General features: G+C 39.0%; 1 protein-coding gene across 4 annotated transcripts in view; it reads right to left on the bottom strand.

The window, feature by feature from the left end:
• The window catches only part of arhgap42b (Rho GTPase activating protein 42b), a 64,592-nt gene that overhangs the window by 35,791 nt on the left and 12,939 nt on the right, over positions 1 to 15,862 (bottom strand). For all 4 annotated transcript variants that reach the window (XM_086216456.1, XM_086216457.1, XM_086216458.1 and 1 more), the window contains exons 2-3: positions 7,678 to 7,773; positions 4,302 to 4,363 (exon numbers count right to left, since the gene is read on the bottom strand). In XM_086216456.1, coding sequence (XP_086072582.1) covers positions 4,302 to 4,363; positions 7,678 to 7,773 — 158 coding nt within the window. The remainder of the gene's footprint in view (positions 1 to 4,301; positions 4,364 to 7,677; positions 7,774 to 15,862) is intronic.

Below are 15,862 nucleotides of genomic sequence, written 5' to 3'. Positions count from 1 at the left end.
CAGCACCTAATTTGGGGCACTATGGTGAGAGCCAACTAGCTGTGTGTCAGGCTGAGTGGAGTCACGTGATTTGAGTTTGACAAATGTGTTGTAATCCACGATTGTAATACAAATGTATGTAATTCACTACTATTTAAAAAACTATTAAACAACAGTATAGAGCCCAACTGATACTGGAATTGCAATATATCTGCAAATATTATTCACGTTTGTTTAAGGGTAAACATTATAGGTTTGGCTGATCGACACTGTGCATCCAATAGGCTGACAGCAGGCTCGGACTGGTTATCTGGCTGTTCTTGCAAATGCCAGAGGGGCCCGACCGACCTTAGTCTTGAGAGCAGTCTCAAGACCAATTTTTAAAGGTCTCTGTCTTGTCTCAGACTTTGCTGTTAACAGCTGCTCCCCCTTTACCCCTCCCTATCCCCCTTCACTTCAATTGCCAGAGACAGAACCCAGGAGGAAGATGGGAGCTGATTCATCCGTAATTGCATTTGGACACATAAACAATGAGGATTTCATATGCAAAAACAAAACAAAACAAACAACAACAACAACAATAACAACAACAACAAACAAGCCCAAAAACGTACTCCATAGGCTGTATATAGTGCAATGGGATCCTCTGGTCTTCCCTGGGTCCCACCCTGCATTGGTCTTGGTCTTGACTTGGTCTTAACCTCTGGAAGTCTTGTCTTGGTCTTGGTAAACTCTGGTCTTGGTCATGACTTGGTCTCAGGTCAGGTGGTCTTGAGTACAATGCTACCTGCTGGCAATGGTGGCCCACTTGATGTTGGATCAATTCTTTTAAGGATTAAAATGTCTAAATATTGTCATACCGTGGTCTAGCAACTCTGATCACTCTGTATTTCTATTCCTTCTCGTGGCTCCACCCCAGTACCAGGAGAACATGCAGAATCCACACAGAAAGATCCCATGCCGGAGCCGAGGCTCAAACCCAGAACCTTCTTGCTGTGAGGCAGCAGTGCTTACCACTGCACCACTGTGCCACCATTCGTGTGTCATGAGTTACATTATCATAAATTATTAGTTAAATTAAATTAATGCATTTTTCTTCCTGCAGAAAATATTTCCAGATTGTGTCATTTGCTCAATATGCCAGTTATTCTAAGTTTAAAACTGGCATGGCTGTTCGAGGCCATACATGAACATCCACAACAACAGCAATTAAATGATTTACAAAGATCAGAGGGAAAACATGCTCTAATACATGCTCATGCTCATTTTGCAGTGGTGGCTCTGTGAATTGATTTGGATGACACAATATCCCATAAAGCTACATGGGCCTAAAAAGAGGTGACCCACATCTTTAAATGGCAACTCTTTCCATCATAAAATTCTTAAAGCACTCTTAATACCAGGAGGAAAAAATTTCACATGCACACCATATATGAGGTGTCATATAAATTCGTCTCTATAGAATGAGCCTATCTTTTATTGGCTACTGTTGGAAGGCCAAGTCTATACACTGAAAGGTCAAATAGAAGCAGATGGACTGTTCCACCATACAAAGAAATGAACTATGTTGGAGCTTCAGTGGCTTAATCACATTATAAAACAAAAACCTCACATGCACTACCAATTTTAAGTAATATTCCAAAAATTTTCTTTTAGTAACTAAGAGCTCCCCACTCACCCATAGACTGAAACAAACTGTTAAAACCTTGTAGGGCACTTAAATGCTATGTCAGAGTTACCATGGTGCCAGAATGGTAATAGTAACACATACCAGTGAGATACCATAACCCGAGTGACTGAGAATCTTCACTGAATTGTAGGGCCCTTCTTTCCAGAGAATGGATCCCTGATAGAAGGGCACAGGCAGGTACACACCTGGGAATGACAGCCTGTAGCTGATCTGATATGCATATCTAACCTGGTAAATGTGATGCCCAAATGAAGTGAAAAGAATTAATTCCTGCCCTGAAGGCACCTTTAACGACCAGCCACTAAAATGTTAATCTCTTACAGATTAAATCATTGGTGCATGCCCACTTTTGTTCTGCGTTACTAATCTGGTGATCCATACCATGCCCAAGCATGTTTGTCCCTCAAAGTGGGCTTGCACACAATATATTTGAAAAGGCAAGGGAAAATAATGCTACTTGGCAGCTCCAGATAAATTCCAGTCATAAAATGTCACTGACAAAATAATCAGCTTTAAATCAAGCAGGGAATCTGCAGTTTTGGAGTCCAATTCACAAATGCCATTTCCTCCGTTGGAAATAATGTCAGAAAGAGCAGAGACATTAAATTTAAATGCAAAAAAATTATTTGTTTGTTTTTTATTAATCAAGCTAAACTACTGTATTTGAGCATTACTGAACTTAAACAATTAACCAAATAATACAACTTAAGTCAAAACATAAACCATTCAGCAGAATTTTTAGGTTCTCTCTCCCAGTCAGTCCTTAAAAATATTTTTAAAAGTTTAGGAGTAAATCAAATTGCAAACTTATTTCTATCGAGCTGCACTAATCCAGGTCTCGATGAAATCCCCTATTCTATCCTCAGCTATTCTAATTGTATTGTGTATTCCATTGTAAGTTCTGTTTGCTACAGAAACATTATGGGGGCCAGACTTCATTCTTTCCACCAGATGTGTGATGGAAATCAATGCAATTATGACAAACACAAAACAATTGCAGTCAAATTTTTTATCCTCAGGAGGTGTGAAAGCCAGGCACGCTGATGTCACCTCACTTTTGTTTTATACATCTGGAAAGCTGTTCTTTCCCCCCCTCTTTCCTTCAGACTCAAAACTGTTTTGTAACCACTCATGCTGGGGACAGACGCCCCAGACCACCCGCATTGCCCTTGGCCTTTACGTCATCCCTGGTTTGTCTGCAGACATTCACCATAGTTGGGGGCTTGTTTCTTGACCTTTGGACAGAGCCATAGCTGCCACTTTCTGTACAAGATGAAAAACAAGGTCCTTGCAGGTCTGAGCTCAATAGTCTACCACAGAGAACACAATGACACATTATCATAATCTGCCAAAACTTTCTTTTTAATTTTTTCAGTGTAAATACCATTTCCATTTAATTAGAGGCTGTCAACATTGTGTTTTGTTTGCTATCATTTACCTGCAGCTTGCACAAAGATATTTCTATCTCTACTAATTGAAAGTTCTCAAAATTATATTTAAGTCCTTACTTTGTTTGCAGTGAACTTTTAAACATCTTGAAATGTAGCAAAGGTTTTTAAATCATAAAGTTGACATGTCTACGAGACATAAAGGAGATCATATTTGTGAAATTGATGCTACATGTTCAGGGAAAACAGATATGGTATTTACCTAAAAGGAAAACAAACACACACAAAAAAATGCTGGCTGTCGCTGAAGACATTATCAACAAAATTTAACCAAATGATTGGATGATAGTCTCACCTTTACCCTATTGGTTTGGACAGAGGAAAGTTCTACGTCTTTGCCTAAATCAACAGACATAACCACAACGTCTTTCAGTTACAAGCGGTCTGGGAGTGACTCCGTACATTCCGGTTGTCTGGTTTTCAGCCTTTTGTGTGAAAAGGACATATCACCCATTTCAAATGTTTTCAATAGTTGTGCTCCTCCTGCTTTAAAACGTTATGCACCTTTCAACTACATGGCTAGCCTAGTTTTATTAAGCATCATCTTCTCAGTAGGGAAACATTTGATTGAACCTGCTTAATCATTTGTGCCCAGGTTCATGCAGCATCCCACCCATGATATGTCAATGTTTGTAATGTTTTTCAGGCCGTTCATTTGTTCCATCTGCTTATTGTCTGTTAGCAGGATACAAAAACTATGAGGCTGATTTTTATTAAACTTGGTGAAGGGATGTAGCATGGGCAAAGGAAGAACCTCATTTTATTTTGTTGCAGGTTTGTTAAATAAACATAGCAAAATATTGTATTTTTATTCCCTTTAGCTTAGGTCTTCAGTCTCCCCTGGATGAAGTTATATCATCTTGTTGGAAGTACACACTGAGCTGACAAAGCTGGGTTTGAAAAAGACACATCAAATGAATATTTTTTTAATCTAATTTACGGAAAATATGCATTAGATTAGATAGGGGAAATGTAGATGAATTAGATATCGACAGCAGATGTGCGATTTGGCCTTTTAGGTTGGGATTTCAGAGTGTTCTTTTAATAGTTATAAAGAGTGTCTTCAGGGGACACCATAAAGAGAAACAGCCTCAGGAAACTCTTTCTACGGTAGCCTGTGAGTTAAACACAGCCTATCTTTTATTTGTGAGATAGAAATCAAAATGTAGAAATTGCATTCTCACCAAGCGCCTTCTTTCCTCTTCAACAGTGTTCAACAGCTCAGAGAACTCCTTGAATGACTGGGCTGAAATGTTAAGAATGATACTGTTACACACACCACATATCAAAATGTGAATTTTAGTTTTTCTAAATGAATGTATCAACATATATTGCCCATCATGCAATATGGGCTAGCACGTACAGGGTAATCCACTATGCTGTTGCATTGAAATGCTAATGCTCCGTCGTTAAATATCAGATGTTTCTGGCACCCCACAAGCATGGTGCTAAAATGTTTATTTGCTCTACAGATTCAGTGCAACATATTTTAGAACCTAATAAAATCATGCAGCTGTCCAATTTCAAACAAAGACTCGTGGTAAAACACAGCTCTTGAGATGGAATGAATATCACCGATTGCTTGCCTTTATTTATGTATGTGTATATCTCTGTCTATCTATCTATCTGTAAACATATATATATATATATATATATATATATATACACACACACACACACACATATGTATATATATACATATGTATATGCATACATACACATATATATACACATATATACACATATATACACATATATACATATTCACTCACATACACACTCATATACGTACACTCTTGCAATATGGGAGAGACTGATGGGGTAGCGATATGTTCATTGCATCTCAGCTATATTTCTGTGGTTTAGCTTACATTCTGCTGGGCCAGATGAATACTGCATACAGTACATCGAACCCTCTCTGCCAGAGAATTGTGCCTTGATAGCTCCACAGCTTCATTAAATTGAGGGCCTGATACAGCGTGGCCTCTATTGGTCAGCCCCCGTGTCACTGTGTGTCCAGCCATTTAGCAGCAGTGGGGCTGCTCTGCTTGCCAACACAACATCATCATTACCAGCCGTGACGGCCTGGCATGGGGACCCATGCATCATCCTAGACACTTTGGTCCATTTACACACCAAAGCTTTAAAGACCAGGGAGCAATGATTTTGTGTCAATGATCCTGCAGGCGGGTTGGCCTCCTATTAATGCTCCTAGCTCCTTTATCAACAGCATAAACCTCTCAGGGGGTAAAGGGCACAGCTGGAGCCACTGATGGGACAAGATTAGACTTTAAAGAAAGGGAATGGGAGTCAAAGTGAGGTTAAAGCTTGCGTATCATTCACTGGTAAATAGAGGAAATGCAGCAGACTTGATGAATCAAACAATTACATACAATTTTAACATCATTAATGGGAAGATAAGAAAGGATGAGCATATAGGAAGAAAAGGCATTTACTAAGTAGTTTTCTTACATGCTTCATGAGGAAATGTATCTCAAATAACAGACTACTATTTAGAGTTCATCTGGTTTGTTCCATGTGGGAAAGTACTGAGCAGATTTTGGAGACCAAAAGATTGACATTCTCAGAGAAGGGCATGTAGTTCCTCTAAATTTTTAAATTTCTATAGTCATATCAATCTTTTGGCCCCATTGATTCGCAGATAACTGGCATGGAATGTGAATGTCACTGCAGGAAGTCATGGAGTGAAATCAATAAAGGTCAGGTGAACCCGCCTGGCAACTCATACAGGATCCTGATGTTATGCGGGGAAGTTGGAAGCATCAAAGGAACTATACCAATACTGCATCAAGATCATAGTCAAGATTGACACGAGGGTCTCACGTACGTCAATCAGAAAGCTCACTTTCACTGATGAATACATTGATTTTTACAGTCTGTTTGATTTATTTCTCAAAAAGTAATCATGGCCTCTGAGACAGCAAGGGAGAAAAGTAGTGTAGATCAGTGTTAGGAGATTATTCCACTCTAGAAAGACACAGAGTACTCAATCACAGTGTCATTTGGTCCAGTCATTGCAGACGCAAGGAATTTAACATTTATTGAATAATGTCTGAATTTTTTTTCCAATTTTATAATATTTTTTGCCAATCTTACATCAATTGTTGTTTTGATAAAAACACCATAGTCTGAATAACACAGTCAATTAAATGCTTCTTGTCATCTGTGCAATTTTGATTGTGCCAGTAAATTCTGGGCATATCTACTGAACAAGTGGGCAGCAACAGTGTCCATTGTTCACTGTGAAATAAAAATCATTCTTGATTGAAGGCCAGAATAGGGGTGCATTGCCTAAAATTAACACGTGCTTGACTCTAATGAGGCTTGGATTTGGATTTTTCCAATAAGCATAATTGGTCTCCAGTACCCATGCCCATCATACAGTCACAGCAGCTCAGTGAGCAAACAGGCGAAAAGGTACTTTTCATTACACATTCAGATGAATATTACAGCCTCATGTAGTGGCGGTCGATATCCAGTCTAGCCCTCACAGATGGACAGTAATTCAGCAATATCCAGCTATACAGAACGAAGGCCTCAAGCTGGGGGTAATGAGCAGTGCAAAAAAAGGAGAGGCCAGACTGGGAGTCCTGCCCATTAGAGCTAGAGAGGCCCTCTGCACAGCTGCTTTCATATTCCTGCTGGAGGCTCGAAGGTTCACACCTCCATTAATCTCTGACTGGTCACAATTAGTCCCCTTGATCTCTTATGGGCTTGAAAAGATACAGAGGAAGCATCATGAGAAAATCAATGACATTAATTATAGATGCATCACCAACAACTTTAAGCTCTATAATCAGCATACTCATAAAATACTCAATGCTGTACACTCATCTTTTCCTGAATGCAGTACAGTGTCTCAGACAAATTGATTTATTTCCTTATAGTGCAAAGACCGGCTCATGCTGACTGTTTTGTAAATTTCTGATGGTGAAAGTCAAAGGAGAGCAGCAACCAGATGGAAAGTTAACATGAATGAAGCAGAGCAAAGATAGTTGTTCCTATTTTGGTTGAAATTTGGTCCTTGACATTGCACTAAGAAGTCTCAAATCCATGTCTATTCTCATGCTCATCTGATACCCCACCAGCAAAGTATCTGTAATAAAACATGTTAAAAGGATTCCAAATTCATTCCCTGCATATACTCTCCTTCATTCAACCTCTATGCATGAAGAGCTCCTGAATGTACTTTGCACCAAATTAGCAGGTGTGAATGGAGGCGCCCACAGTCCATGTGCCTGAGACCTACCACGCTACACTTGTCGGTGCATTTGCAAGGTTAAAATAAGACACAAAACCTTTTACTTTTCAATCAAGTACCTTTCACTGAACATCATATTTTGGGCACTTCACCAGAGGACATGTGCTCTTATGTTCTGTGTAATCCAATTGCATTGCAATTGCATTTATATATCTTGCAAAATAATTTTCAACAGATATGTCAGTAAACAACCTGACTGCAATTGAGAAATACATTAAGAAGGAAGCTAAATTAAAAAAAAAATAATAGATCTACTCTGTAAACCAAACTATACTTACCAATGTTCACCTCATCATCTGTCTCAGCATCACCTATGCACTCAAACTGGAACTCCTGTAGGGACTGGGAGAACTTCTGGACAGCAGCAGAAAGACCTAGACAATGAAAATTATCAGAATCATTAACACAACACAGACCATCACACAGCACAGAACCGATCAAAAAGACACTGCATCTTTTAGAAATATGCACGCTGAGTGCAGGGACAACTAAGATAGATATCTGCAAACAGTAAAATGTATCATCTTTGCCAGCATGTTTGTAGTTTCTGATCATCAAGGACACACTGATACTCTAAAGAGCACATAACCCCAGATGTCATATTATTTAGTTTGTTGTTTGTTTTACATAGAAATTTGCACCGCTAAAGAAAAAATATTGGTTGTCAACTTTTGGGTACATCAAAGGAACTACAAATACCATATTCATACAATAATGACTTCAAAATGTACTATATTTTCTTTATCCCTTCTTGATTAGTCATAAAGACCCATCAAGAGCCATCCATCCTTTATCTACCGCTTATCCTGTTAAGGGTCGGGGGGGGGGGGGGGGCTGGAGCCTATTCCGGGCGGCGTTCACCCTGGACAGGTCGCCAGTCCATCACAGGGTCAACACATACAGACAGACAACCATTATTCACACTCACAGTCACACCTACGGTCAATTTAGAGTATCAATCAGCCTCGTCCCCACTTGCATATCTTTGGACTGTGGGAGGAAGCTGGAGTACCAGAGAGAATCCACACAGGCACAGGGAGAACATGCAGACTCCACACAGAAAGATCCCGTGCTGGAGAAGGGGCTCGAATCTGCAACCTTGTTGCTGTGAGGCAACAGTGCTAATCACTGCACCACCGTGCTGCCCCATCGAGAGCCAATGAACTCAAATTAACTGTTTGACCTTTGTGTCACACATGATATGTATGTAGAGAGAATCCTTAAATAGATCCATCATAGGTTGTATTCACATGATTAGATATTTAGCTCGAAATTTTTACTCAATAACCTTTCAACTGAAATAAGTGAGTGTATTCTATTGAAACATTTGATGTGATTGATGAGGGGAAAAGAAGAACACTCTGCACATCTATTTCATGAGACAGGTGCGTAGGAGAGGGATGAATGCATCCAAAGTTGCAAAAGAGTTATGACCTACAAACCAGGCCAGACTTGCAATAAATGTGTTATTGTAAGTAACGCAAGTGTGTGGGTTTTGCGTGTCTACTGATTGATGAGGGAAAAAGAATCTCAGATCTCTGAGGTATTTTTCCGGGGGTACATTTTCACTTTAATAATTATTACTTTCCACTCGTGAATTATTTTCCTGCAACAATGCAATTATCCTACAAATCAGAAAGTATGAATAGGATTTTTGATTTATTTCCTTCTAAATTATTGTCCTACATGGATGATGTAGGCTATTGTCCTGGATGTATGGCACATTCAGCGCCACAGGGTTCAGTGTTTATTTTTGTTTTTACTGCATTTACTGCGGCGCTGCATGTATGACGATGATACGATGAGTAAATCACCATGTTCTTTTATTAGTGTGGCCATTTGCACTTGAAAAATCTACCCCCCTATTATGAAAACACATTTGTTAAATAGATATTTTAATGGGTCACAGACACTCCAGATGCTCTCCAGTCTAATCCTGAATTTAGACATGGTATGGCTGTGTCACACTCCGGCTGCCACGCCAGTCCAAACTGTCCTCTGCACAGCTGCAATTTCCACTGGTGACATTTCAGCCATGTTGTATTTTTCCAGCCCAGTTTTGTCATTCATTTGGACACTGTATCTTGTTTTATCTGTTTGTATCATGTGCACGTAGAGTAAACAATGATATTTTGCCCTGTTCTGTCAATTTTTGTGATTGAGTCTGCACATGGAGTTTTATTTTGAAAATTGACAGGGTTCACTATGCCATTCATGTGGGCACTTCCTGTCCAGTTCGATCTCCTCCTCTGTGCGCCATTGCAAAGCACTGTACTGCGCCACTTTTGGGAGGCCAACTTTGCTGATTATTATAGTCTATGCTGATACACAGCAGTGCTCAGAATAGACTATAATCACTCCCTCCAGGATTTCGCAGCACTTTTATGATTTTTACAGCCTAAAATGCCTGACTTTGCAGCAGCTTCTGTGAAAAGTTCCAACAAAAGTTGCAATGTTTTTTTAATGTTGTTATTTTTCTTTTCTTTTTTGCTAAAGGACCTCAGAATTTCTGATTACTAATGAAACTTTAAATTTTCATATTCCAACTCTTTTTATTGTAATATGTGCACTGGGAGAATATATCGCCATCCAGAACAACACACTTTAAGTTGTAGCTTAGCAAAAAAAACAAAAATTCAAGTTCATAGAACTTGCAGTATAATGACAACAAAACTTGTTCTTTTCAGTATGTGACATCTCAGTAATTACAGTACTGAACAGAAGCTGTAGATTCAATGGGCTTCATTTAGTTATTGCTCTGATGTAGGAGAAGATATTGCAATAAAAAAACATAGTGATTGCACAGACAACAGCAGTGTGACAATGTTACATTTTTCTTGACATAATATATTACACACATATTTCTCTCTCTGTCTCTATGTGTGCGTGTGTGTGCGTGCATGTGCGGGTGTGTGTGTTTATCCCATCAGTAAAACTGCAGAAAACATAACACTGAATGTTTTTAACTTTCTGTCAGTGTTGTTGAGTCTTTGCATTTATGGCCCAGGGGGAAGAATTTGAAGAATGTTTTAACAGTCAACAATAGATATTTTGTTGTAACCTATTCAGGTCAGACTGACAAACTCTTTATCTGACAGACAGCCCAAAGCGCAAATTGGCTTTACTGCCCACAAAATTCAGTGTGGTCATCTTCATGGGTAGATACACTTCTCCTGCAGCTTGTTATAGTAGACAATGACTATTTTTTCAAGCAGTGTGGGATGATATTTATGTGTGGTAATGGGCAGTGGTTAAAATAGCGAGAAATTTACTCATTGACACAGCTGACTGAAAGGCTATTACAGAAGTAAGCTATCTTGACAGATGACCACTTGTAAACGCTGCTGAGTCTGCCCTGAGTACCAGTAAGCGGAACTTTTCCTTAAGACCTATTAGGCCTCCCCTCCTGTTAGTCCTGCTTTGAGTCTGAGGCTGCTGATTTGAGATCAATACCAAGCTGCAATTGTCCGGATGTGCTTGCAGAACCATCAACAATGGATGCTGTTTTAGCACTGAAATTTCAGACAGGTTTAACAGAAACCTTCATCTTCTACCATGCCATCAAAAACTGCTTGCATTGTTCTTTTAAAGCTTCAAAAACAAAAGAACACATAAAAACCTGACCCGAGCTTTTACTTTCTCTATAGTAATACAGCCATGTTATCTTTATCGGGATTGCACTCAGGACATGGGTCACGTAGAAATTATACATTGTCTGATTCCAAGGTATAACCTTTGCTAAAGTTGGCTTAGCATCATGTAGTTGCTGATCCATCTCATTTTGAGCATATGCATGTAAATATATGTTCAGTGTTTACAAAGAACTCACACAGGACAGTGTAGAAAAGGTGAGTGGAAAGAGTAATATAGTAAAGGTGGAAAAAAACACCTTTATTTTCTGAACCCCAGGTAGGTACTGAAGGCGTAATCAGTGAAACACATTCCAGGTTGCAAATCCAGGTGTTTTTAGGGAATCTATTTTCATGCTTGTGTTTATCAATAGAATTTTTTTTTTGGTAATCTAGTTTAGTTCAAAAACATGTGCAGAGTCACGACCAGTTTTTAGAGAGCTATGTGTTTAAGAGTTTGTAAACAGAAGTTTTGCAGTTTTCAAGCTATGAAACTCCTGAATTCTGTAATCACATAGAAATCGTGCAGGGTATTTTTTTTTTTTTAATGAATTCAAGACATCAAAGATTTAGATTTTTAATTTAGATTTAAATTGATTTTTTTTTCTTTTGGTGAAGTATTGCTTTAATGTCAGTGCCATTAAGTGACCCGTAGCACTTCAGAATGAAAATGTATTTTCTGAAGGTCAACCGCTTGCAATGTAGGGAATATTACATCTTACATCTTATGCAAGTTGAAAAATCTATTTAATCTCAGTATGTTTTTTTTGGTACCCTCTCAAATAACCCCCCTAATACAAAATATTTTTGCTCCATACAAGCTTATCACAAGCTGATGAGACTTAGGGACACACAGCAGCAATATATGCGGAGTAGAGTCTCTACTGGTCTCTAGATATTTCATTTTACTCTTCCACATCTCCTCTGACAGAGGCAGGAATTGGTGCATTACACTTAGAGTATGTGAAGTGAAAAGAGCTGTGCTGTTCATGGGAGCAATAAAATGAAGAAGCACAAATTCTGAATCTGAGGATGTATTTACCACATGAAGTGCAAGCTGCTGCAGAGGAACAGAGGTAAACAAAGAAAATGAATGAGTTTTGAGTCATTAATGCATTATACCTAGCCCTTAAAATAGTGCCATCTAATTTTATTACACTCAAAATTCTATCAAACCCAGCATGGAGTTTTTCCAACACAGAATCTGAGCTGCAGAAGTGATTCTTCACACAGCAGGCACGAGTACAGGGGAAGAAAAAGAACAATGGTTATGGTATATCATCCTTTTGTTCCAGGTTTTAATCAAAGCTTGAGCTCTGACTACCCAGCCAAGACAGGAATGGATGGAGCAGCTACCCCAGTTACTACCCAGTGTGTGAGTTGTAAGACAGGGCTATGGCTGTCAGTCTCCACACAACAGAGCTCCCTGGGGACCCCCTTTATCTCGTCTCCAGGGCAACCACATACTACCAAATATCATCTACCAACAACCCCTGAAAAACTACAAACAACACTGCAGGAAAGTCTGCGTGTTTCATTTCACAGCTTGCAAATGTGATTACTTCAGTATTAGAAAATACATTATTATTAAAAGACATTCATATATTCCGCAATACAATTTAGGGTTTCACAGCTTTGGAACATTGTAAAAAAAAAAAAATCCACTTTCCTAGGTGTACTGTCATCTATTGAGACTATCCTCAGGAGAAAAACAATGAGCAGGTCATAAATGCAAGTGGGCAATATGACCTATGTTGACATTTAATATAAATGACAGATGGCCTCAATATATGGCAAGAAGTCCATGTCAGGAGGCAGGTTGGAGTAGTGGTTGCTGTTGTTTAAACTGATGATGCAAAAGGTGAAAGCTGACCATTCCTCTTCTTTCTATCGATAGTCAAAACATCCATCCATTTTCTACGGCTTATCCTGCTAAGGGTCATGGGGGGCTGGAGCCTATCTCAGCAGCTTTCAAATGTGAGGCGGGGTTCACCCTGGATGTGTCGCCAGTCCATCACAGGGTCAACAAATATAAACAAACAACCATTCACACTCACAGTCACACCTATTGTCAATTTAGAGAATCAAATTAACCTCGTCCGCATTTACATGTTGTAAGGCGACAGTGCTAACCGCTGCACCACCGTCCCAACGAAAGTCAAAACAGTGTTTTAAAAACCACAACTGTCACCTCAAATTAAAGTGGGAACACCAACTTTTCAGGAAATATGCTTATTTACCATCCACCCAAGAAACAGACAGGGAGACCTTCTCTCATCTGTGGATGGATTAGGGAGCTGAGACCCACAGAGAGCCACTCATTGCTAGTTAGCTTAGCACAATGAATGGTAGTTGCAGTCATTAAGAGTAATTTTCTCCATTTTTTCTCCAAAACATGTTTTGATGACTAGAAGAGCACTGCTACTACTAATCATAGCTGACCTTTTTTGAAATATTGAGGATTTTTACTTCAAGACAAGCCTAGATCCTGAACATGATCCAAAAAACACCAAGGGGGGACTACTGGTTTTGGAATATGCTAACCTGCACATTTGCTATCATTCATTGCACTACGCTAACTAGTGGTCGGCTGGTCTCTAGTTTCAGCCCCCTGCTGCACACACACAGGAGAGAAGGGTATAGATCTGGATATTGCAGCATGGCTCAGAGGTCGAGTGGCTTTCTAATAAATGAAGGGTCCCTGGTTTGAACCTCGCTCAGGTGTCCTTGAACAAGATACCAAACCTCCAATTGGTCCTAATGAGTTGACTGGCACTTTGCACGGCAGCTTCCACCATCAGTGTGAGTGCCTGTCTGTGTGATGGGCGAATGAGGCACAAGCGCTTAAAATACCAGTAATACGCACAGGACCAATATAAATACAGACCATCCACAGTGCATTATCTTATTGTCTATCACTGGGGAGGAAGGCCAATATAAATGTATTTAACCAAAAGTCTACATTTTTTTTAGTGCTTAATTGAACCCAAACCAGGAACCATCAATAAACCTAAACCTGTTGTTTTTGTGCCTACACCAAACCCAAACTTGACCATAACAACTTTTTTCTTCAAAATACATTTGTAACAGTCATCAAAGAAAAGCTGCTTATGAGTCATTTTGGAAACGGGGTTCTGTGAGTGCTTCTCGGAGGTTCTACAAAATAATAAACAACAAATAATATGGACATTTGGGTTGAAGGACTCACATCTGATGGAATTCAACTTCCCTCTGTACTCTTCTTGCATTAGCTAATGTTATAATAAATGAAAAAAAATTGATAATACATTTGTATAGTCTACAATCACCATCCTTGTATGACAGAACTTGCCCAGCTCTAAATTGACTTCACTACATATTCATATTACAGTGTGTTTATGCTTTTATTCATCATAATATGCTTACAATTTGACTTGAGGGTTTGAGTACATAAAAACACAGAAAATATGTAGGTTTTTCCTTATTTGATGACATTAAATATGGCAACTTCAATTTTGCATAAATTTATGGTTGGTTATACTGAGATGAATGTTTATTAATTGAATTTGTCCTTGCTTCATGTTTTCGTGTAATTTAAGAATATGCCTCCAAGGATGCAAATGCATTTGGACCATATTGATGGGTCATTGGTCGTAATAAACTAATAAATAAAGAGCCACAAAAGTCACAAGAGAAATACAAACGGCACAAACAATGAACAAGCACATCACATTCTGGATAATGGGAACAATAATTAATTTTCACGTTATTTTTGAATGTTCATTAAATACAGAATATTATTGGAAACAAACTCAAAAAAATATTAAAAAACTTGACTAAGATGATGAAGAATCAGAGTGCTGAATTTGCATGCCTCACATAATCACAGCACTAATTGCTAAGTTCCTGGCGATGTCAGTCCTCCAAATATTATTAGCAGCTTCCAATGAAGCACTTTCTTCACAAATTAGTGCAGAGAAAATTTTAAAACCCCAAACCACACCATAAATGTGTCCATTAAAGAGGTTAATTAGCACAGTACTCAGATTTTACTAAATAGCAGTGCTTTTACTTTTTCCATCAAAAGCACTCAAGCAGACAATTCTATACATCTCCCATCTTTCACTCAACACAAAAACCTCCATCAACAGTATGTTTCATTTGAATTGATAGCACACTATGGCCGTACACTGAGGTGAGAAACATCACTGCTACTTCATCTTGTCAGCGAGACACTGCTGATTTGAGATGAGAAGGTTTTCAAAGGGGAACTTTTCTATGCACCCAGCTTAACGAGAGACGCTGGGATCTCTTTGATCCAACAGTAGGGTGCATTGTGCCACTTTGATTCCATTTGGAGGGATTGGAACCAGGGAGTGGTCCTTTAGGTAAGGCCTCTTCTCCTTGCTTACTACTATGTTTGCCTGTCAGTCACCCAGCAGGGGAGGGAGTATTGCTGTGTGAGGAGAGAAAACCAGACAAGCCTCCAAGTGCATACTGAAAGTTTCCCATCCCAAGCCAGCACCTGAAACAAAGCCTCATCTAATAACTTCATACTCACTGCTTTAACAGCAGGCAGGAACTTTAAGCACCTGGTCAAACTACACATTAATTCAGATTAAGAGAGAGAGGTTTTAATACTTCAAAATACCACAAGGATGGAAGAGACTACACAATGTCTCTGGGGTGTAGTGATGCAGTATACAACACTATGCAACTATTGAACTACTTCTTTCCTTATATTTCCTAAACATTTCCTCAAAGGTTTGTAATAAGGCTGTGGTTATGAATGAATAGAATATGAGGAATATATCCACTATCACTGTGAAAGACAGTTTCTGCAATCTAAATTGGT

Source organism: Aulostomus chinensis, chromosome 10, assembly GCF_037954235.1.
Source record: "Aulostomus chinensis isolate RoL2024-O1b breed Wild chromosome 10, RoL_Achi_v1.0, whole genome shotgun sequence".
Classification (NCBI taxonomy): domain Eukaryota; kingdom Metazoa; phylum Chordata; class Actinopteri; order Syngnathiformes; family Aulostomidae; genus Aulostomus; species Aulostomus chinensis.
Note: the sequence above shows the minus strand (reverse complement) of the source record. Positions and strands in the feature narration are given on the sequence as shown.